This window comes from Protomyctophum parallelum (assembly GCF_964188405.1).
Source record: "Protomyctophum parallelum genome assembly, chromosome: 19".
Taxonomy (NCBI): Eukaryota; Metazoa; Chordata; class Actinopteri; order Myctophiformes; family Myctophidae; genus Protomyctophum; species Protomyctophum parallelum.
Window position 1 is genome coordinate 28558908 of NC_139717.1, and position 25527 is coordinate 28584434.

The 25527-nt window shown below is 44.1% G+C and overlaps 1 protein-coding gene across 1 annotated transcript; it reads right to left on the bottom strand.

Annotated features, from left to right (window-relative positions):
• Nucleotides 1-754: 754 nt before the first annotated feature.
• On the bottom strand, nucleotides 755-19210 carry LOC310876890 (very-long-chain 3-oxoacyl-CoA reductase-A-like; the record flags this gene model as incomplete). The annotated part of the gene is made up of 2 exons (XM_083790541.1): nucleotides 755-1723; nucleotides 19073-19210. 2 exons carry the CDS (start codon nucleotides 19208-19210, stop codon nucleotides 755-757), a joined length of 1107 nt encoding a protein of 368 aa, XP_083646667.1.
• Nucleotides 19211-25527: the final 6317 nt, after the last annotated feature.

Here is a 25527-nt window from a genome sequence, read left to right on the forward strand (position 1 = left end):
AGTTGTGATTGTGTTGTATTGAAGGGCTCATTTGGTGAGAAAATATAATGATTTTATGTAAAGAAGTGAAAAGCACTGGACTTAATGAATGTCTGGAGGTCTGTTATGGTCGTGTTGAGCTGGTGTGTGACTGTCAATCTACATGAAATAATGAGCTTTGGGGATTACTTAGCCCTATGTTGGAATTAAATACTGTGACTGCTCATGGGGCATATGTATATAAATGAGTTGTGCCATGTATGTGGTATTGTTTTTCATAGGAAATGAAGCACGGTTTTGTGTGGGTGTGCGTTTTCTTTATTTATGTATTCATTCATCTTTATGATTTGGCTAAGCGCATGAGTGTGTTTTATCTTGTTGTCGGAGTACGTCATGTCTGTCAGTGTCAGAAGCTAATCTTGCAAACCGCTGGACCAAACTTGTTTGCACCCGCCAGTAGACTACCTCTACATTTCTTCCACATTTATACCTTGTGATGTATATAATGCACAACAGGGGCTCTGAACAGGCTTACACATAAATGTCACATCATAGATGTGTCGTAGACCATTGCTTCTCAACAATAACAGTCGTCTACAGTCTGATGTTATTATTGAGAATAACGTTTGATGTTAGACTGAAACAGACCGGCCACAAGAAGATCCACAACGGTGTGTGATGTCTGAGAGCCATATTGATGCCAATGTTCCACACAATTGGATCATTTGAAAAAGATCCAATAGTGGTTTTGATAGTCGACTGATTGGCTAGTGTCTCATTCTGTCTTCAGGCCGTCAGCCTGCTGTGCTCTGGCTATCATCCTGTTGAGGTAGCGGGTGCGTTGCCGACGGTTCAGCTTGGCTGCCAGGACGGTGACGATGCTGCTGGGTATCAGGCTAGTGGACACCCAGCCCATCACGGCGTGAGGGAAGTATCCGTTGGTCTGGCTCTGCAGGCCCACGGTGGCCAGCTGGGCCGCCACATATCGTCCTGGGGTGGGCTTGTCCATGGTGGGCTTCCTGATACCCGTCATCTTAGTGGCCACGCAGAAAGGAAGAACGCTCTGGATGATTATGCCCCGATCCCTGTACTCCTCCTGCAGGCCGCGCGAGAAGAAATCTACAAAGGCCTTTGTGGCAGAGTACAAGGTCAACAGAGGGACAGGGTACATGCCAGTGGCAGAGGACATGTTGAGGATGACTCCTTTGGACCTCTCTATCATTCTGGGAAGCACTAAGCGCGTCATGTGGCACACTGAGGCTATATTGACGTTCATCATGTTTGTGATGAAACCGTCCAAATCTGCAATGTGGTTATAGTACTCGGGGTATGGGTAGCACACACCAACGTTGTTGACTAAGACGCCGATCTCCAAGCCGGCCAGCCCGGCTTCAATTTTGTGGTAGACGTCTGTCCTGCCAAAGTCTACAGCGATGGTCTGTGTCTCAACTTTGAACTGTTCTTCGAGTGCCGTGGCCACATCATCCAACTTTTCCTGGGAGCGGCTGATCAGCACTATGGCGAACCCCCGACGGGCCAGCTCCTCTGCGTAGCATTTCCCGATGCCATCTGTGGCTCCGGTCACAACGGCCCATTTCCCCACCTTCGGGTTTAGAAGCTGCTCGTTCCCCAAAACCCAGATCCTAAAGCCCGAGAGCGATTTGTAGATCAGCCATAACATCAGGGAGGCCATGGTGAAGGCCCCGACCCAGAAGAGAGGCTTCTCCGCCTTGAGCAGCACGTTCTGAACATTTAACAAAAACATGGAAAAGAACTTAGTGTTGACTCAATGTGTGGCGAGATGGCCTTTAAGCTCTGGGGAATGTGACTAAAACGTCAGTCATTGTGATATTGGGGAAAGACTGATGTCATAGTGATTACATCGGTGTGATACTCCATATTTGGACATATTTAACACAAACAGATGGACAAGACATACAATACACACAGACATATACGGACTACGGATATGTGAAGAATTTATACTATAGTGCGATGCCCATTGGGAACACATGGCTATGCAATACGTAATATAATAATAATTGTGATTGCGATCATGGTGTGGTCTCCTGAAATGTGTCTATGCTGAGCTGATAGTCGTGTACAGTGGTGGGAAATAACGAAGTACATTTACTTACAGTAAGTACTGTGTACTTAAGTACAATTTAGAGATATTTCCAATTTCCAATATTTTTTATTTCTACTCCACTACATCTGGGATCCATAAACACAAACTCAAAAGTAACAGTCCATAAATCACAAATTGTGACAGCACCTCTATGAATGTGCACCTCCCTGCGACTGTAAATCTACACGTCAATCACACAAACACAGCCATTGCAACATGAATATGTACTGCTTGTCAGTAAAAGCTTAATGAGCTTGTGGAGGGGAAAATTAGTCTGTGAGCTGCTGCGCTGTGAAGAACACAAATTGGACAAGTGCACATAAAAGCAGCCTCATACATGTCTGATGGAGTGACGGGTGTGTGTGTGTGTGTGTGTGTGTGTGTGTGTGTGTGTGTGTGTGTGTGTCTGTGTTTGTCAGTAGACACTACTGTATGTGCAGAAGAGACAGGCATGCACTGCTTTATATAATATTTTCCAATAAGAACAGAACTATTTCATGAGCACAATGTTGTTGTAATTAAGGTTAACATATATTTTACGTGCATAGATTATCATCTTATTGTTATGCAACTTGCATGCTTGCAGCCCAAGGGACAGAAGTGGTGTAATTGACTAGCATTTCTTTCTCCATTATCTGTTGGTATGGTAATCTCTGCATCAGAGACAAAAATTCCCTAGGGAGAATTGTAAAAGTGGCCTCTAAAATCATTGGCTCACAAATGAACGGCCTAGACCAGATCTTTAAGAAACAGGTACTTAACAAAGCCCTGTGTATCCGATCTGATGCTGCTCACCCACTATACGGAGAGTAGCTACATCCTTCTCCCATCCGGCCTTCGCTTGCGAGCCCCATGTGCCACAAAAAACAGGCACAAACATTCCTTTGTCCCGGTCTGTATACACACACTGATTGCTGCTGTGGGTAGATTGAGGATATAACCTTATGATGAGCACTTTCACTTTTTACTGTATTATCTCGTGCCTATGTCTATGCACACGCACTTTTATGACCTATCGCATAGCACTTTAAACGCCTGCACTTTAATGGTTGTGTGCACCTTTGTACTCTGGTATCCGCTATGTGAACTGTTTGTTTGTACTGTTTCATTCATTGTTTAATGTACTGTCTATGCTGCAACCCAATTTGCCCTTCGGGGACACTAAATAAACTTGAACCTTGAACCATATAACCTTGTGGACATGTATCCCATAGCCTGGAGTGATCATTATTGGTCAAACTTTGGGGAATTTAGGTCTTCGACCTGCTTGCAGCATGCAGAAGAAATTTGATGCTGAATGGCGTAGTACAGGAGATTGATGCTAAACAGGGTAGTACAGGAGATTGTGAGATTGGCTGTAGGGCTGAACGCAATAATGTCCAAAATAATAACTAACTGTACTCCACAGTGAGCCAGGAGAGGCTCAACCGGCAGTTTTTGGGTGTGAAATTGTCAAATTGACTCAAAATTAAAGACATAACAGGCTTTGCATCCAGAAAAAAAACAAGGAACACGTGGCTGTGCAAAGGCAAAGCCATTAAGGAAAGCATTAGAAAAACAATAATAACAATAATACTGTCCTTTTAAGAAATGAGCGGTATACTGCAAGTGTAAAAACGTGGACTCTCCACGTTTGCCTCCCTGGGAACCTATCCAATGCAAAAACGATAGAGGAGGCCTCATGGGAGGGAGACCACTAGTCCCAATCCTTGATTCTCATTACTGTGTTGCACTTCTGGCTAGACGCCACTCCTCATTTCATTGTTAAAGTATTTGTATACTATGTGCATTGACAATACATTGAATCAAATCTAATCTAATGATTGGCTGGTTTCCATTTGGTAGACGTGATACAAGACACTAACTACTCCTACTCCTTTGATCAGATTATATCAATCACTGGTGCGTTATTTGTTTCTTAAAGCTGAACGAGGGAAGGGGAGCGCAAATGAACAAAAGATTGGCCTACTAGAAGCTCATTGCTGAGTATATAGTCTGTAAGGTTTTGGCCAAACAAGCTGTTGAAAGCATTAAGAATTTGTATTTTTGCATTTTCTATTTTTCCATTATACCGTGAAAGTCTCCGTACTTTATTGTTTTTGCACTTACCGGTAGTCTTAGGTGTAGCAGATCTCTGGTGGGGGGAATAGACAAATACACAAAGCAATGTTGGAGCGGACGAGCGGTTATGCTCAAAAAGCTGATCTACAAACCCACTACATGTGGCCCTTCACTAAAGATAATACTAACTTTGGTTTGGTTAAGTCATAGTGACTTCACAATTAATTAATAGGAAGTCATGATGAATTAATGTAAGATATTTACATGTATGAATTTGCCCTTATGAGGAAGTGTTACCCAACCTGTGGAATTAGTTGCTGCACGCATGCCTAATTTAGGCTACTTTGCATTAAAACATACTTTATTTTATAGGCAAGCTGTGACAACAACCTTGAAGCTGTATCATCCGTGTGAGAGAGGCTGTGTTACGCCTTAAAGTGTCTGTTAATCCTGTTTACGAATGAATTAACGCTGAAATGTAGCCCTTTTTCTGAATTTGTCACCACTGTGGTGGTATGTGATTATCGCTAAGGGATCAAAAATAACACAAGGTGAGCCACTTTATTTCAACATCGGAAGTGGGCCGGTCAAGGCATTCAATGCCAGGGCCAAATGTTTGTCCCATGTCCTGCCCTGCCGACAAGCGAAAACAGATAGCAGACCTGTCGCTACGGACAAGCCTCTTGTTGAATGTCGTTATAAGACCAAGGAGATGGTTGTGGGCAACAGCAGAGGATCTACACCCCCATTATGGTCAACAGGACACTGGTGGAGAGGGTGAGCAGTTTTACATACATAATGGACAATTCAACATTTCCCAGAAGATCCTGTTCTCCGCTGCTATTCCATATTAGTATGGAAATTAGTTATCTCGGGACCAGCGAGACCTGATAGAGGGTGTTGCTGCTGGCCGCATGTGCACATTCCCACTAGGCCAATTAACACATTCGCTGTCCACCCATAACTAAGGAACCGATGATCGCGGTTACCACATTTATTTTCCGGGTGAAAGAAGAGAAGACCGTCTGTCACAACACACAGCATCAGGTTTACATCTCTGCTCCCGGTGGGCCTTCAAAATGGCGTAGTCGGTATCGCTGTCGCCTCAAAGCTAGAAGGTCCTGTGTTCGATTCCCGCTGGAGATACTGTGGGCGCTGGCGGCGTGTTCTCTCCTCTGCATCATCGGTGCCCATACCCTATGGTGGTTGGCGAAAGGGCCTTTCTGTGTGGGGTTTGTTGTTCTCCCCGCCCGTAGGTATACTCACAAAAAACATGCAGTAATCCTGGTCTATAAACTACCTCCCCCTGGCCAGCCTGATGGAGGGGAAAGGAACTGGTTGGAATAACGTGTTCCTTCCACGCGCTACTGTACGTCCAACCAGGGAAACTCTCCCCTGTCAGGTGAAAAGAAGCGGCTTGGACTCCACATGCATAGAAGGTATGAGGTCAGTCCGTTCCTCTCCCCGGTTTGGCAGAGGGAGTGTAGAGCCCAGGATTAGACCATTGACACTGGGTGAAAAAATGGGTTACAAAATTGTGGTATAGTATTTTTGAAAAATAAAAAAGAAGGGTTTTCATGGAAAAACACTGCCGGTTTAGGAAGAATTAATACCTGGCAGAGAATGTGTTAAGCGGCTAATCTCCAGCACCGCTGGCGTCTGATTGCTGTGAAATATTCCTGTCCCATAATAACCTATACCTGCCCTGGCGGAGATCTGTGCTCCGAATGGCACTTTGTCCTAGTTTGATTTGATTAAATAAACCTAGAACACTAAACATGCACAGGTGATTTTCACCCGGACAATTATATTTTTGTAATTTTCATAATCTGGCTGATGGTTCTGGTGAGTCTGTCTGGTGAGCTCTCTGTCTGGGTACGACTGCTGCTCTGAGTCCCTATAGAGCTCTCTGTCTGGGTACGACTGCTACTCTGAGTCCCTATAGAGCTCTCTGTCTGGGTACGACTGCTGCTCTGAGTCCCTATAGAGATCTCTGTCTGGGTACGACTGCTGCTCTGAGTCCCTATAGAGCTCTCTGTCTGGGTACGACTGCTGCTCTGAATCCCTATAGAGCTCTCTGTCTGGGTATGACTGCTGCTCTGAGTCCCTATAGAGCTCTCTGTCTGGGTACGACTGCTACTCTGAGTCCCTATAGAGATCTCTGTCTGGGTACGACTGCTACTCTGAGTCCCTATAGAGCTCTCTGTCTGGGTACGACTGCTACTCTGAGTCCTAGAGGTCTCCGCTTTTTCTTTTTGGGCTTGACCTCGTATTATAGCTGCTTACAACTATATTTACTTTATTTTATATTTACATTTTACGCGCAAGTACTGCGATCAGCTGGGTATGTATGTCGGTGTTGTCCACCGGCCAATAAGGGACCACCATTCTTGATGACGTAACTAAGGTGTGTTTGGTGATCGGCTGGGTATGTATGTATGTCGGGGTAAGAATGGTGGTCCCTTATTGGCTGTTGATGTACAGGCTAGCTGTTGACGTAACTATAAGGTACGTTGCAATGTTGGTACAGTTACAGTATAAGGTCAATAACGGGTCTAAAGGATTTTGAACAGCAGTTTTAGACATTAGTTGGCACCTTATTGTTGGCGCGTTATTAAATTATCAGACAAACTTATTATTCTGGACTTTAGCCAACGGAGGTGATTTTAGACCATATTTACAGTATATATTTGGATAAAGCCTCCCTGTTTTTATTTTCATCCCCTGCAGACAATGTTTGGTAAATCTTTTCTCAAATTGAAACCCCCACAGATTTGGGCTCCCATCCAACCTGTGAAGTCTGATAGATTGACTGAAAACAGCGGCATGCTAGAAACAATCAATAATCTCTGCTATCGTCTTTATTATCAATCAGCAAAGTCGTGGCCTCTTGCCTTGTGATTGACTGACCTAACTATAAGCAGGGATGTAGATAAACCCGTAATTCTGGGATGTTGAAGTGACACAATAAATCGAATACATGTGGTTGTACAGTAGGCTACATGTTGAATGGTTTTACCTGACAATAGAAAATTAAGGTGTTGACAGATAATGTTTAATAATAATAATATAATAATAATAATAATAATAATAATAATAATATACTGTAGTAGTGTCACCTATACTGCGTTGACATAACAGTGACATAAAACAACATCTTACCAGTAAGTAAACGTTAGCTGCTTGGATGTTTTTTGTTAGACCGAGGTTTGTATGCTATATGCTAACTTAATATCTCTGTCCACTACATGTACACCCGATTCAGTTCCTCCTTTCAAACTGTGATTTGTGTCATAATCACCAAGTTATAGTAAGTTCCTTCACAATTTTACAATACCATAAAATAAATATTTTTCCTCCTGGACTACAATTCCCATAATGCTTTGGTGCACTGCTCCTCCTTGTGGATAGGGGGAGGGCTGTCTTACTGAGACAACATGTAGTCCAGGAAGGAAGTGAGCCCAGTGTCGATGACATCAGAGACAATGGGCTCACTGCTAAAATCTAAAATATCTAAAACCACATACCGGTATTAAAGACCCCCAGGAAAGTGTTCTAAATCTTCTAAATGTCATAAACATATATTTATTTTTCAAAATGGGTGAAGTTTCCCTTTAATCCACTTCCTCCTCTGTGTTTCAGTGTTTATTCCTACTAACAACAACACTTTACGGCAGCCGTGCTGATAGATTCTAGCCTGGTCAACCACTCCCCCTTGAAAACTTTTCATTCCGAAAGGAATGACATGTTTTCAAGGGGATAGTGGTTGTGCAATACATCTAAGCTAATTGCCTTTGCCGCCAACTGTTTGCTGCTGGTGTACGTTGCTAAAAGCTGTGTTTATGTTGAATCATTTAGAAGCACCAACGATTTCCAACACCTTTCACCATGCCTTATTTTGTATTTTCTCTACCAGTTCAGAGAGATTGTTGGTGCTCCTGATGCACCAACAATTTGCATGTCATGCAAAACAGAAGAATGTTGTACTTTTAACAGATGGTTACTGTCGGATGGTATCTGTCAAAGTGGTGGAAGCTGAGGTAATTGCGACATCGTGACATCACGTGACATCAGCCCCCATATATTCATCCCATGCCAAAGCGACCGCACTCGCCCAGCAGTCTGACGTCACCCAGGCGGATGCGTGCACACTGCACACTCTCACGGAGGAGACTGCCGACAAGCGGCACCGTCGTCTGGCCAGCCAGGGAATGCCAGAGGCGCCGCCGTCAGAGACTAGCTGCCGAGCAGACGGACTAGCTGCCGAGCCCCAAAGTTATTGTGTAGAGTTCTCAACAGGCCCGAAAATTAAGGCCCGGCCCTACCTGGGCCCTCATCAAACCCTGTACATTCAATACACTGCCACAGGCGTCTTACTGGTATTAAAGCCACATAATATGAAATATTTTAGCACGGATGACTTATGTACAGTACAGCACACAGACCCACATTGTGTTGGTATATTATCCATATCTTGTGATTATACATCTGCATAATACGTTTAATCTCCTTTCTGTCAATCTTATGTGGTGTAATGTGTCATTGACAAAACAGTGTTTGCGTGTACATTCAACAATGTAATTGGCACCCGCCCAGCAAAAATGTGCCAAAGTTGAAACAATCTTTTTCTCCATCTTCTTTTCACTACCCCTCTCTCTCTCTCTCTCTCTCTCTCTCTCTGACTCCCCCTCCTTGTCACTACCCATTTCTCTCTCTTGCTATCTCTCTCCCCCTCCCTTTGAACTGGTTCTCCCGTGGTGCATGTGTGAGAGAGGGCGTCTGATGAGGGCAGAGTGTTGCGTCTCCACTCTCTCTCCACATGAATTCCTACACACCTTGTAATTGCTGTCAGCGCACCATCGGACAACTCTGTTAATTGCCTGACGTCCAATTTCGGTGAGACAGGTTGGTGCTGTGAGTTCGTGAGAGCAGAGATGATAATGGGAAAGTGAAGAGGGGAAGGGGAGAGTAGAGGGTGAAATGAAGCAAAAAGAATCACACCTGTGTGAACTGAGCGGTGCAACGATACATTTATTGTTATAGTTACTGTACTCTACTGTGGTCTGTCTGTACTGTATTGTAGTGTACTGTCGGTCCCTGGAACATCCAGACCCCCAGGAACGTACCGAGGGACACAGCTTTCCGTGCTCAGACATACAGACAGACATAGAGACAGACAGACAGACACACATAGCTGCGTATTGGAGGAGAAAAAAGAAAAAAGAAGCGTTTCTAAGTGCTAAGGTGAGGAGCTAGTGAAACAAGTTTAAAAGGCAATGCTGAGTTTGAGGTCTGCTGCCATTAAAGGGGAGCTGTGGGAGGGAGAATATTGCATTATAAAACTATGGATTTTTTTGTATGGAACACAATTATTGAATTTTCTCCCACATACATAGAGCAGGATCTCAGAAGAGGCCCACAATTAGTGTGTGTTCATTAACAAGGCTGGGTTGAGGAGTGTGATGGCAGCGTTAATGATTCTAGGTGGGAGGACGGTGCAGGAACCTGCACCATTGTTCACGAAGACTTTCCGCTACAGCGTAATTGGTATAAGTGCTGTCATTAACGCTTCATTGAGCTACATAATGCGCTCAACAGAGGACTGCACTGGTGGCCATTTTGCACGTAGGGATCCCAGTAGAAATGTTAGCACATGTAACCTTGACGAGGTGAGCATTCAGAGCAAAATGTTGTTTCGGCTTTTTGGCCATATTTGGTAACACACTGTGCTGAGACTGCTTACAACTCTATCCCTCTGGGATGGGGCAGGAAACCCAAAGAGAGATTGAGAAATATACAAGTATGTAGCCTATGTGTACTGTAGAGAGAGAGGTACGGGTGTGTTGTGTCAGATCAGAACTAGGCCAGAAGCAAATATTATGTGAAAGCAAAGATTTCCTTTTTTCAGCACACTGAAAATGAACTTGCAGAGCAGTGTATCCTGGGACTGTCCATGCTCCATAGATATAGACACACTGGCAGGACTATACAGAGCAGGGGGAAGAAAGAAAGCACCTTTGTGGTGTAGTGTACTGTAGTTTACTGTACCTACAGTATACTTGGCTGAAAGATTTCTATTCAAAGCAGTATATCTCTGCTGTCGGGAGGAAACCACTTAACTCCAAAATGTTCATTTTTCAGGAAATGAAAAATATAAAAAATTCAGGAAATTTTGAAAACCTTAGATTTTGAAAACAAAGCAATACTGCCTCATCAAAGTTGGTGTTGTGACTATTGTCAATTACTTGCATGAGAAGGGGAGAGGTGGTGGAGTTAGTTGTTTTAGCAGACATTTTGAGGGTGCGATGGAGTTGAGAGGTTTTGTCCAAAGCATTTTTTTTACTACTTTCCATTGGTTCAATATTTTCGAATAGCTGTTCAATAGCACTGGAGTTAAGAGGTTTCCTCCCGACAGCATTATGTTGGCATAATGTTGACATGGCACGCCCTTCCAACACATTCTCCCTTGCACTGCGCATACACAAAATGCAGGACACACACACACACACACACACTGACACACACACACAAACAATACCAGCACACTCAGTTCACTCAAGTTCAACTAAGTGCAGGAATGGAGATAAACACCACCTGGCTCAGTTTTTATTCAGTTTGTGTGTTATTTCTTTGTTGTTGTTGTTCTACAAGATGAAGTGGCCAATCCCTGCAGTCCACTAGATGAGAACACCCTCCTCCCCCCCCCACGCCTCCTCCCCTCAGGCTCTGCCTCAGTCGGCCCTTGATGAATATTCATGAGTACAGCGCAGACGGGCGGGAGTTTGACAAATGTTTAGTCCTTCTGCAAGAAGTGGGGTGTCTGTGGGAGGGGTCACAGGAGAGTGATGCAGCAGACAAGAGTGAAGGATGAAGAGGTGATGTCTCCCTGTGCGTGAGACCGTACAGTGGAAAACACATGCTTTGGGTTTTGGGGTGAGGAAGCAAGGGGCAGGGAAATTCAGAGCATACCCTGTTATCACTATCTCACTGGGAAGACCATCCCGGTCGCATGAATTCTCTCTTCCATGAAGTGGTTCTTCCACTTTTTGGTAAATCTGAGTTCCCAGAAGTTGGCTTCTGGAAAACGCCCACACACCGCTTGGGGCCAGACCGGTCTGCAGAAGACACACAATAATATGAATTCAAGTGACGGGGATGATTTATCAGGCTAAGGTCTGGGCGGAAAGGGTGAACATGGAGTGATGGACGGAGAGCAAATGAAAAGGAGGGTGGTGGAGTGGAAGCAGATTTTTGCCACCCATGACAGGAAGGATTATGAGGGAATGTGAGAAGAACATTACTCTAAGTGGTACAAATAACCTGGTTTAAGAGAGCGGGAGAGGGGGGTATCTCGCAGATCTCATCTATCAAAGATTTATTCACCATGCAAATTACTGTAAAAGGTCGGTGCATTAACGAAACCTCCTTCTTGTACAGTAGTGCTAAAACTAGGAGGAGACGGGTGTAAAGTAATTGTATGGGTTTGGATACGTATTATCGGCAAATATAAGGTGTCCTCGAAAAAGAAAAGTCAATGGAGAGAGACAATGTCCTTAGAGTACTTTGATTCATGAGTGTAAAAATAGCCATTCCAGACACTGGAATAAAATATGTGCGCCTCTGTCTTGCCTCATTACAATAATCATCTCATGTAAACATGATGGCAGAGTGGTGTCTTATTTCCCACGAGTGTCTCTTTGTTTCTACAGTCAATTCTGTGGATTTTGATCTGTCTTTTATTTGTTTTGCTTGATGCTTTAATTAAGTTGCTTGTTTTGGATTTGTGCCACTTTTCTCTCGCTATCTCACTTCCATCAGTTATTCTACTTTATACTGAAACACATTTTTTGTTCTGCTTGTAACTATCTTGGCCACGTCTTCCATGGAGAATAGTTCTCAACAGGACTGAATTGGTTAATGTTAAATGACCATACCAGACCATTATGTTGATGTCTTTATTCCATGGCGGCAGACCAGTGACTCAGTACATAGAGTGGCCATCTTGGAATTGTACGGTTCCCAGTTACATCCCTGACTCCTAGTCCTATATAACTGCTCCTAATGATTAGGTTGGTGCCTTTCCCTACCATTGCTGTATGAATGCATGTGGGTGTGAATGGCTGCATATGGAGTTATGGACATTGTTTTGTGTTTTTGTTTTGTGTTTTAGTTGTTTTAGTTTTTCTTTTTTTTCCCTCTTTTCTCCCTTTTGTGTATTGTATTGTATTGATGGTAGTTAGGACCCTCTCGAAAACGAGATACTGTATCTCAATGGGGTATTCCTAAATAAAGAAATTTCAAACAACAAACAAACATTGTAAAGCACTTCATGGCATTACTGAATCATAGCCAGTGGACTACATATGCCAGACCATCCTCCCCATCCCCCCAAACACAGCACTGAGACACATTTGCACTCAATGGACCACTTTTTTTGTAAACGTGTGCTGTATATGCATTTGTGTCAGTCAATCAATCAATCAATCAATCAATCAATCCATTTTAATTAAAAGGTGAAATAAGTTGACCAAATTACGGTAACACCAAATTGAAAAAGAAATTCCCTTAGTCATTTTGCATTGCCAATACCGAACGTTCTGGGAAAACATCAAAGCAAGCACTGTCTGCCTTGCATGGATTTCATAAAGAAGACAAGAAATATCATGACTGCAGTGGTGAATAATAAACAAGTATAATAAAACAAAATGGCAACGACTGCATTAGCAAGGTTTTAAGGTCATGGCCAGATTGATAAAGCAGTGAGTTCCGGGTCCTGACTGACTGAAGTGTCTATTGACTTGGATATTTATGACCAGCTCTCCCTCGTGCATTCCTGAAACTGTAAAGGCCAGAAAGGTACAAACTGATTGAGAGAGAGTCTAGAGTCCACATAATTTTCTCGTTTGACTGTATGCCTGTCTGTACGCGTGCCTGCCTGTGTGCGTGCGGGTGTGTGCGCGTGCATGGGTGCGTGCATGCATGCATGTGTTTATGTCTGTGTGTTGGAGTGTCTGTCCCTTCTTCTCTGGAGTCATGCCTCAAACCAGACCAGAGGTAGAAAACTCGTCGTTCCCTGATGTCATCGCTAGGGACACATGCATCAGTAAGCAGGAACTGGGGATGGCAATGAAGGACCGGGAAGTCTGGCATGGCATTGTGAAATCCATGATCTCGACCGCGGTCGAAAAATTATGATGATGATGGAGTGTCTGTAGTGTACAGACATTGTCAATGTACCAACTGACACAAGTCATGTATTTACTGGATGTAATCTCTGGTGGACGCTTAGCCCCCTCCCCTCCACACACACACACACACACACACACACACACACACACACACACACACGCGCGCGCGCGCGCACACGCAATTGACTGACTTCTATGTAAACCAAACTTCAGTAGCCCCCGCTCTAAATAGCCAGCACCCCCTTAGTCCCCCAGTCACCATTTTCTGGAGCCGTCTCATATGTGGGTCCCCAGGAGGGGACCCACATATGAGTTTTTAATGATAATAATACTATAGCCACATATGCATAATATGGTATATGATTTAAAAAAAAAGTCTGTTTATAGGCCTATGTAATAATTATGTGTCACCCCATACATTAACAGTTTCCGTGCCGGGAATGGATTACTCCAGGTTAATGTCGCTGCCGTATCGGACATACCCGCCTTTTGTTTTATGTGTTTAATCCGCCGTAATGTAATGAATCAAAAGAAAATCCGTCTTCGTCGCGGAGTATGAGACTGGATGCCTTCGCTGTGATGACGAAACCGGAAATCGTCACATGCTGTGGGCTGCTAGGGCTTCTGGGAAATTGAGGCCAATGGAAATGCATTGGGTGCAACGCCTCATTGAAACCAATCTTGTGTGCGTCTTCCGGGTGCACCAAGATGGTGGATGCTACACACAGATCATAACAAACCACGGGAGCTTTTTTTGATGGATTTTCGCGGATTAAAAGCCCAAATAATTCAGCGTATGCTCTAAAGGTAATACAACAATCTCGGCAGTGAAGGGGGGTTGATTAAAATGCGGGTTAATCGTAAAAAACAGTCAAACTGTTAATGAAGGTGTGCTATATCCCCATAAATATTTCTGTATTTTTTCATGAACTTCAGGTATAGTATACCTGGGGATAAGTCAATCTTCAATTGAAGAACAATAGAGAATGTCCATTGACTCCTATTCTATGGCAAAACTCAACGTTAAACTAGTAATTGCATATGGGTAAACACAGGTAATCAACCAAGTGGAACAAAAGTCATTATGGAGCTTGATACACCGTATTACATTATGGGTTACACACTGGTACAGTATGTCATCTGTAACCTGCTGAAGCACACACTAACAAATTGGAATTCCATAAGTACGTAGCCAATAGAATGTTCTCCTTCTGGGACAGTTACTGTACATAGTGTCCTCCTCACAGAACATGTATGAATGTCATTAAGAATGTGCAGACAGCCAAATGCGGTAACATTAATGTGAGGCACGGAATGGAGACCGCATGGCCACTGATTAAGAATAATTAGTAAGATGCTGTTTGTTTTTTGGTGTTGTTTTGCATAATCTAGGATGGAACCTGGCCATTAATTTCTCACTAAGGCATCGCTATCAGGGCTTTTCGATTCATTTATGTTGGCTGGCTGCCTGATGTAGATAGTGATAGCGATTCGACCATACATGCAATTCAAATTAAAGATACGTAAATGGATAATGCTAATTAACCTCTCAAGAGTGATTTATTCTAACGGTTTACATTTCGAGTCACACCTTGGAGCATAAATGCATCACACACATTGCCGTGTGTGAAGATATAACGTGCATGTGTGCAATGTGCAGGCACATTCTGTGTGCACAATGTACTGTATACACGCATACACTGAACCCAGCTACTTAAACATAATGTACACATAAAGCACACACACACACACACACACACACAAACACACATGCACATTGCACACGCATACGCACACGTACAGGTACACGTACACGACACGTACACGTACACGTACAGTACATGTACACACACGTACACAGCCTGCACACAAAGTCCCACCACCCTTCAGGAGTCTCCTCGGGCCATGGTGGAGTGGCCTTGACGTTTATGCTGATCTAGCACGGCAACAGCCGATATTGCTCAGCTCTCCCTCTTCATATTGTCTGTGCTCTGCCTGGCACGGTTCACTTGCTCACCACTCCTCGGCCCCGGCGGCAAATAGACTGTGAGCATCCAGACTGTCCATCATGGCGGGGAGTTTGACAGCCCTCTGACAGGCCCGCTGAATTGATCCTTCAGCCCCGCGGTTTATTTTCACCCACCTGGCCCGCTGCTCCAGCTTGGCCCCGCTCACATTTCGCTTGGCTCACTCACGGCTTTTGGGCCTCGATCCCAAGTCCTCGCCCACATCCCATTGGTACTGACCAACAAACAACTCTCAATGACAAAATAACAGGGGTGTGTGCATACATACATATTTTCCTGCTCCGTTTTCAAATCTATTTTCAGCGCAGCACGATATGACAGTAAGTTAGCTGAAACGCCGCAACGAAAACTAAAAACCGCTGACGAATTCAGCCGAACGCCATGGCGAGCCGCCAAGTGTCATGGCTACCGGTCGCGGTCGAAAATGGATCTCGCTGTCTCTCAAGCTATGAGCATAATGCACTATTAATGCAGGCCATGCAACTGGTATGAGAGAAACTGGTTACTCTAATAGTGGTGGGATTCACCATAAATCTTATTTATGTATTTATTTATTTTTGTATCAAAGGGTTAACCTTTTAGAAAATCACATTTAGTTTCTACCTTATCATACTATACAGTAGCACAAATAAATATTGTCATGTGTGGAAACATTTGGGCTACACAAAAAGCCTAAGCCTGTAGAAACATTCCTCATTCGGGGGAATATGCCTTTGTTTATATCTGAACAAGCACACAATCTGTGCAGATCCTCAGAATAAAACAGTGCCAGATCGTCTATCATCTTCTCAATTGAATTTGGATCATAAAAGTGCCTTTCATTAAGGATCTGAAATTGACATTGAGTTAGCATAATCATAAGCTTGCCTCGCATTTTGGTAATCTTAAATCTGAGGTCTTGAACCAGCAAATCATGGAATGTTTCTGCGATGCCGACGACAGCTCCCTGAATTTAACTTTATCCATTCTTGTTGGCATACTGTAACTAATGGGCAAGAACACATGATCCACTCTTTAAATATTAATATCATATCAAGTATCAGGCAATCACCAAGGCATGTGATGAGCTCATTTTGAAATTTAGGACTGCCTTTTCATGATAAAATGGCACAATTATTTTCTACTCAGTGTCTCATAGGAGGGCTGTGGGCAGTTCAGAACTTCGTCCACCAGTGACAACAGGATTTGTTTAACAAAAGTGTTTAGATTTGTATTATCGTGACTCGTGATAACGATGGCTTCCATTTTCGCAACTTTTCATGACAAGAAAGCCTGCAGTTTCTATTAGTTTGGACTCCCCATTGATGTCACTGGTGCACGTTTTCTGAACTGCCCACAGCCCTCCTATGAGACACAGACTGAGTAGGAAGAAATGGTGGTGTTTTATCATGAACATTAGTGAGGACCAATTATATGAAGAGATGTTGAAAAGTGGTGAAGTGGTCCTTTAATGATTGTTGGGGCTCCTATGTCCTCTAAGGGGAATGCCTTTGCTTGGTAAAAATCAGTCGCTTCGATCAACCTTATGATTACTTACCTGTTCGTCTCTATAGTCGGTCACTCTGTCTGCACAAATCCTGCGATTATAGTTTTATCCTCTGTAATCTGATATTTCATAACGAATACAGCCTTTTCGGCTCTGCTGTGTTTTCATAGTGCTTTATATGATTGCTTCCTTTGGGGGAAACTATATCATACCTTTTCATTGCCCTTTTCAGCAAAAAGCCAACAACAAAACAAATATTTTGCCAGCTTTAGGGGAAGACACTTGCCAGTGTTTTATCTTATATGTTTTTGTACCAGCGTACTATAAATGTGCAGCCTAATTAACAGCACATTTAATGAAATCTGAAAACCTGTCTTTTTAAGCCAGGCTGGCACGAACCATCATTGTGCAAGTGTTCAGACTTGTGCTGTGCACAGAATTTAAAAAAGGGAATTGATCTGATAGGGTCCAGTGTAGTCCAGTAGTGTCTTGGAAACAATGTTGTCATTATCAGAATGCTTGCTAATCCTTCATGATCCCCCAGATTCTTCTCCTCAATACCTTCGGTCAGCAGCCCCTGCTGGGAGGTACTGTAACTGCTGCGCTCTGCTAGTTTGACCTGGCATTGCAGTTGTGTCTTCAGATTGATTGATTGATACGTTTTCCCTCAGCTTCACTGTTTTGGAAATTGTGTTTAAAGATACACACATTGCCCATTGTGTCATAGGGTCAGCCCTTTTCTCTCTCTGTTTTCGCTTCAGTGAGCTTATTTAATTTGTTTCCCCATTTCTCACTTTTGAACAAAGTGAATGTTATGTCCAGCAGTAGGTAGTCTAATGTACAGAAGCTGAACATTCATTAAAATAAACTCGTAATCCAAACATCACTTTAAGGTAAAACTTAAATGCTCCCCGTGGAGAAATTTGGTAAAGTGCAACTGGATTATTTGTAATCATATTTCCTGTGACATGTAATCCATCACTCCTCCTGGCCGCAGTGGGGTACAGTAGCGTGATTGCAGGCAGCCAGCTGCATACATACACAGGCCGGCTGGGCGGCTTGAGCTGGGCGCCGGCTACTGTTTGTAATCATAGCGAGATAGGGTTGCATAGAGGGTTGCTCATGATCCATTGCTCTGGTCTGTGGAGCCGACAGGCCTCGGGGTGACCAGGTCTTGGACCCAGGGCCGTAAATCCTCCCCAACTCCTGATGGCTATTGATTAGGTATTCACATCCTGCCTCCATCCATACCCGGCGAGCACAGCTCTGTTTTGGTCTCTCCTCCACAACCCTGTCTGTCCTTATTCACAGTGTATTTCTAGCCGCAGGCTTTCACAGGGTTATGATGGCATATCTATATTATGCCCAGGCATAATTCCCACTGCATATTGCTGCTGCAGATGTCCTACAGTAAGTACCTGCCTGTCTGTGTTAGTATATTGATATTGTGCTTTGCAGAGACGTGGCTGAATGGGAATATACAGAGCCAGACTATTTATTGGAACCAGGAGGCTTCATGGTGGTGTGAGCAGAGATAGCAGAGTGGGGTGCGTAGCATTAGTCCGACGTCCCAAGAATCCAACATTACTAACCCTAACCCCTAACCCTATCCATAACCACACCTGAAGTCCAGAAACCTATCCATGATAACAACATGCGGAAGCCACAGGTGATTCTTAACAGGCCACGTATGTTGGACTAATGGAACCCGGACGTCGGACTAATGCGTATACCCCAGCAGAGTGTTAAGAAGAAAGGAGTGGGAAAGGAGTTGAACTGCAGCAATCTAATCTGGAGGTGATTATTGCGGAGAAAGTTGGATATCGTGGAGAACCTCTACCATCCAGTCAATATAAGAGAAGAGGAGGAGCACATTCAGCCACAGACTCATCTGCCTTCGGCATACCACAAGGAGCCTTAGCTTTGTGCTAGTAGCCATCAAGCTCCACAGCCAAGCAGAGACTTGGCCACTAGAGTCCTGTATGGACTCTAGTGTACATGCGTGTGGATTTCTATGATGCACATTGAAGAACTTTGACAGATGCCTGTTAATGGTATCTCTTGAGTGACCACTCATTTTAATCTTTTATGGTTTTGCATTTTCTCCCAATTTAGTAGTTCCCATTTTCTCTGTGAATGATAACCCGTTGGACTTTGGCAGGACTGTGGACAATGTCCCTCCTCCAATGTCACTTTTTCTCACCTGACTGTAAGGGGTTTCACTGCAGAGGAACACAGACTGCTCCTCACTGCACAACCTGCAGAAGTTTCTATTGCAGTGACAGAGACCAGGCTTCCTGCCCTGATAACCAACCTCGGACACGGCCAGCAGCTCAGACATGTTATTTTATTCTTACATAGCTTGGTTTGGTTCTTCTTATTCTTACTGTACCTCTCATGTGTTTCATTGTCAGCTCTGTTGCTGCTATGACACCCGGATTTCTCTTTGGGGCTCAATAGAGGTTTATCTCATTTTATGCAGGATACAGGCGAGAGGTTTCTCACCTCTCTTTCTCAATATCTCTTCAGTTTGACAAACATCTCTCCTGTGTTTCTGTGTCTGCATTTCCCCGGCTTTGTTTCCTCTCAGTCTGTCTCGCTCTCTCTCTCTGCTGCTCTTTGCAGCCTATCACCGTTTCTCTCTGCCTTTCGTATTCCTGTCTTTCTTTCCATCCATTACCCTGTGACGTCTCTGCCCTACTCACCACAACCAATCTCCATCTGTATCTCTGTTGAGCTATGTTTTTGCATGTCTCTCTCAGGTCGTCTCTCTGGGATGTGCATGGAGACTTTAATTGCCGCCCGCCGGGGGGAGTGTGGAAACCTATTACCCTGTCCCTCATCATGTAAATTTATGCAACTGAGTCAGTGAATATAAGCCAGTGTTTGTTTTTCTGTTGTTGTTAGTGGAGTTGTTTTTAAACCACCATCAGAGGACATAAACTTCACTTCACTCCACTTCACAACATCACTGAATGTCAGAGCAAAGGCTTGGCGCAAACAAAACAATAAGATGTACCTCTGCGGAGGTTGAGAGTAGAGACAGACAATCAACAATTGTGGGTGTTAATTGTAGCCAAACACACTACAAACATGCACAAGAGAAAAGGTCAATGTAATTTCTTTCTCTCTCTCTCTCTCTCTCTCTCTCTCTCTCTCTCTCTCTGATGTGTGTTTAATCAGGCCAGAAATAGTATTAAAGCGATAAGATGAGATATGTTTAGATATAATATAGTGAAACAAAAGCTGCTGCAAAACTACGGACAAGTTTAGAGTAATGCTCAAAGAGCAACACAGCACACAAGCACAATTTCTAATCAAAACTCCGATCCATCATTTTTATTTGCTCAGTATATCTCCACAGTCCAGACTGTGGTTTAGTATGTGTATTTACAACGTGCACTGCTATATTTCAACCCAGGACTTTTAAAAGTTAGAGTTATAGTTTCTAGGTGAGAGGAGGTTTAGATACTGCTATGGGCCAGCCTCGGTAGCTTGTGTGTTTGGCTGCATGTACATGACTGTGTGAATTTATGTACACTATACTGTATATCGGTATGGTGCCGCTTATGTGTGTTCATGTATTTGTGTGTGAGTGCATGCACGTGAGTGTATAGCCTGCCCTATACTCAGTGCTGGTTTTTACATGGTTATTTTGGACTATTCCCGGCTGCCCCCCCCCCCCCCCCCCCCCGCCCCAGAGTGACGGCCAGGCAGTAACAAACAACATTTTACCCCCTTTTTTTTGTCAAGCCATCTGTGTGCAGAATAAACAAAGATGGCGGACACACGTCTTTTATTCCACCAGAATCATCTGAGCTCACATGGGCCCACCCCAATCTAGCACATTGTTGCTGCTTTATTCTCACCAAATGTTGCTTGCCTTATCACAGGCCTTATCACAGGCTGTCTGAAACCTACACCCACAGACCGTTTGTACATCCTGGCAGGCATAGCCCCACCAGAGATACGATGGAATGCAGCAAGCAGAAAAGAGCGGCAACAACAGTCCATCGACGAAAGACACCCTCTCTTCGTCCATGTGCCAGCCAAAAGCCGCCTTAAATCCAGGAAAAGTTTCCTGAATAGCATCCCTGTGCTCGGAACAATAAGTAGTGAGAGAGTCACTCCGTGGGAAGAAAGAACTGGCAACCTCCCACCAGCTACAAGGATGGAGTTAAAGGCTAGCGAGGCACTACCCCCTGGAGCAGACTCAACCTACGCAGTGTGGAAATGCTTAAATAGATTAAGATCTGGTGTTGGGCGAGCAAAAGCCACTCTCGCAAAATGGGGATTTTTCAAATGAAGAGGACATTGTGTGTGACTGTGGCACTGAGCCGCAGACCATGCAGCACCTCCTCACATGCCCCCTGCTGGAACATCCCTGCACAGCATCGGACTTGGCAGAGTTTAATGAGAAGGGACAACAATGTATTCAGCTGTGGCTGAACCAGCCAAGTGTTGTAACTGACTGTCTTGTGGACACGACAAGAAGAAGATTCTCACCAACAATAAAACACTCATTTTGACATTTTTTTTAAATTTATTTCATTCTGATAGTGGGGGAAATTTGTGGACTTTATTTTGTTTTTGAGGGCCTCCTGGTGCCCAAAGGCCCCTGGGCACGAGCCCAAAGTGCGTGCGTGCGTGCGTGCGTGCGTGCTTGTGACTCATTCAGGAGCCTCCTCAGGTCTGGGTGAGCTGGACGGTTGCCCAGCAGGCTTAGCCAAACTTATCCCAGGTGATTTAGACAGCTATCGATTTCTAACCACTGCTTCGTGTCTCCGCTTCCTCATAAATAGCCGATCAAAGCCACGATCACCTCTGTTTGTTTTGTTCTTTTTCCTGCAGGCTATCTTACCTGAGATTTCCAAAGTGAGCTTTGTTACGCGGGTCATTTAAATTCCTTTTGTTTCTCTGCTCGTCTTTGAATTCTATTTTCAGAAGACAAAGGAAAAATGATAATAGTTATGTGGGAAATGATAGTGACAAGGAGAAGGAAATGTGTAAGTATTAGACAATTAAGGGTTATATAAAAATAACATTTGGATCACACCCAAAACAATTGCCTACATTTAATTTTCAGTATAAATAAAGTGACTCTGGGCCCTCAGGGCACAAGACAGGTCTCCACCAGGGCAGGTCAGGTTGTGGCCTCCTGGTGGTGCTATAATAGGCCTTGGATGCCTTGGATGGCAATTGGATGATTTGAGGCATGTGTTTTGCTAAATTCCACCTGTTGGTGGCGCTATAACAGGCCAATGTGAAAAGGGTGGGATATATTCCTCAGTCTAGTAGGAAAATCTGTGAAAGATTTCACGTAAATTGCACGCTTTTTGTTCAAAACGGGCCAATCCCGAAACTTCACATTTCTGCCCTCACTTTTTATCGTCAATATGTACTTTGCTCAGCCAATAAAATCATCGCTATGGGGTGATCAGCCAATCAAAAAATCAAATCTGGGCATAGTGCCCCTCAAAAAGCTGCTTCACATGAGCTGTAGGAGCTCATTTGTGTTGTAAAACTCTAAAACCCTCATCTGGTTTGACAGACAGGTGTGTGTGACAATCCGGTTGAAGTATACCTTGGTACGGCGGCGGCGGTCGACGGGCCCGGGAGAACAATAACGCGACACGAGACAGTATCACGCTAAAAGGTTCACAAGTTTATTACACACATACTGGAAATATATAGCTGGATCCTAATGACGTAACGAACAACACTTGAGACATAACAACCGCTTACTGCAGCAAGCTGACCTTGCTGTCTGAGATGTCTCCAGTAGCTCCTATGAAGTATGCTACAGTTCAGTCAGTACACAATACATTATCAAGTACACTGTGCTCTCATGTACAAGTACACAGCCATGGGCCATCAGATTATAACAATTTGCATGCTGAGGCTATACACAGCATTAAGGACAGCTCACTAATGATGATGATCAACCACAACCAATACCATACAGTATCTATCTATCTATCTTGGTACTACCTCAATGATGCTGTAAGTCCAAAAGGCAGCCATAGCAGCCATCTATCTTGGTACTACCTCACTGATGCTGTCCAAATTAGTCAGAAAGCTTCAGATTCTTATACTTCCACTTAGCTAATTTGCAGCTGAATTATCATTCACATTTTTCGCTCAAAATAACATTCCAATTTGTCTCAGTTTTTCAGATTCATTGCCGTTTACAGCAGGGCATGGTTTACTGCGGATATCTTTCTCAAAAAGCACAGATGCTATGTTTGTTTGGCTCGCTAAGAGGCTGAACCGCCCCACAGATGTTCTCATTTCCCTATAGGCTAGGGAAAATGACATACAGTATCTCTATACAGAATGTGGATATATTCTCCACTAATGATATAGGAATATGAAGCGATAACTAATTCCACTGGGAGAAAGAGCTGTCTCATTTAGCAGGAATATTTGTTTATCCAGTGCATTGCAGCTCAGTGACTTGAACTGTGTCCTCGTGTCAAAGCTGAATTCCACAAATAATGAGCCTAGAATCAGAGAAGAAACTACAGTATATACAGTAATGGAAGTGTGTTTAAATGCACATGCAGTGGACACATTGATTTTGGTTCCTCCAAATATTCAGTGTAATTATTACTACAAAAGCTACTGCATGACAAAAAGAGTCAGACAATGAGCCAAAACTCTGAAAATAATGGGAAGGTCTCCAGTTGCTTTCAGCCTGGGTTGGATGGTAGAATGAGGGTTTTTATCGTTGTGTGAAATCTTAATTAAATGGAAATAGGCGATTATTTACTTTATTTATTTTCATTTACTCTGAGAACTTGGTGTTCTGTGCAAGATGAAGGAAGAGGGAGAAATTTAATATGACTCATATGTTTGGTTGGTTGGCAGTGGGAGTTTCTTTATGAGACTGCTCAGAAAAACCTAGGCCAGACTGAAATACTGGAGTGAGCCTATGAGTTAAAGGATTAAAAGAAAGACAGAGAGGCCATAGAGAGAGAGAGAGAGAGAGATATATATATATAGAGAGAGAGAGAGAGAGAGAGAGAGAGAGAGAGAGAGAGAGATGGTTAACAGTACAGAGAGAGAAGTGAGAAGGGGCACGGTGGCACAGTTGTTAGTGCTGTCGCCTCACAGCTAGAAGGTCCTGGGTTCGATTCCCGCTCGGGGTGCTGTGGGTGCTGGCGGTGTGTTTCCTCCTCCACGTCATCAGTGCCCATACCCGAGGCGGTGTTGGCGAAAGGGCCTTTCTGTGTGGAGTTTGCATGTTCTCCCCGTGTCCCCTAGGGTAGGTACCCTCACAAAAACATGCAGTAATCCTGGTCTCTAAACTGCCTCCCCCTGGCCAGCCGGGGCGCCTGATGGAGGGGAAAGGAACTGGTTGGAATAACGTGTTCCTTCCACGCGCTACGTCCAACCAGGGAAACTCCCCCCTGTCAGGTGTAAAGGAGCAACTTGGACACTCAAGCATGAAGGAAGCATGAGTTCAAGTCCGTTGCTCTCCCCAGGTTGGTGGAGGGTGTGTAGAGCCCAGGATCACATTAGATAATTGACACAGGGGTGAAAAATGGGTTACAAAATCGTGGGATAAAAATTATAAAAAAAAAAAAAAGAGAGAAGTGAGCATGAGTTGAAGAGAACAGGGGAAATTGTCGAAAGTGTTGAGAGTGAGGATGAATGTGTGAGGCTGTTGCTTTAGCAAAAGAAAAATCTAATAAAGCCAGTTGGCTGTAAGCCGCACTGGAAAAGGGGGGAAGGGTTTGAGTATTGAGGCCAGGGGCCAGTGGACCGAGGCGGGCCCAGAAGAAAGCTAATAGCGATGCAGGGTCCGATCTCCTTTGTGTTTGAGAGCTCATTCACGCTGGTTATGCCTGTGTGCATGCAGACTTCAGCCACACCACGGACAACCCCAGCTTTCATCTGTAGTCTTCCACAGGTCTACCCATACAGGCCTATACATCACTGGCTATTCACAATAAAGAATTATTCATGGTGTTCTCCCTGGAGATGAATGCAGGCACACTCTCTGATGCGCCTTTCTCTTTTTATCGGAGACACATGGAGAACTACGCTTAAGACGTAGTAACCACTACAACGGCCCTATGTGTTAAAACAGAAGCAGTATGGACTATGGGGTGATGTCATCAAGGAGATGGGCCTCCTGAGAAGAGCAACAATGAATAGCAAGCAGCTCCTCTCTTACTAAATACGCACCTCAGGGGCTCCTGCCCTGCCGTCTGGACAGGCTGCCTTATACTAACTGGAGGCTCCCACTGCGGTCTATATCTGCCTGCTTGCCTGCTCGGAATGCTGTCTCCCTAATAGAGTCGAAGGCAGGCAGTGCCGCTGACTGCTACATGTAGATGTGTTTTTTAACCACATAAAAACCCAACGTGCTGTGGTGAGACCAACTTTAACCACATAAACTTTAACCACATAAAAACCCAACGTGCTGTGGTGAGACCAACTTAGCATCCAGACAGTTACTCTGTTTTGGGAATGCTCCCCCATGGCGGAAAGAGAACATGTTTTATTTCCTGGGGAAATGTTTATCCCACCTGGAGATGTAAGGGAGGGGGACGGCTCCACAACTTTACTTTAGCCTGCATGCGACTGCACATGAACCATGCAGCCGTAGCCTATACTGAGGCGCTCCAACACAGCAAAAAAATGAATTTC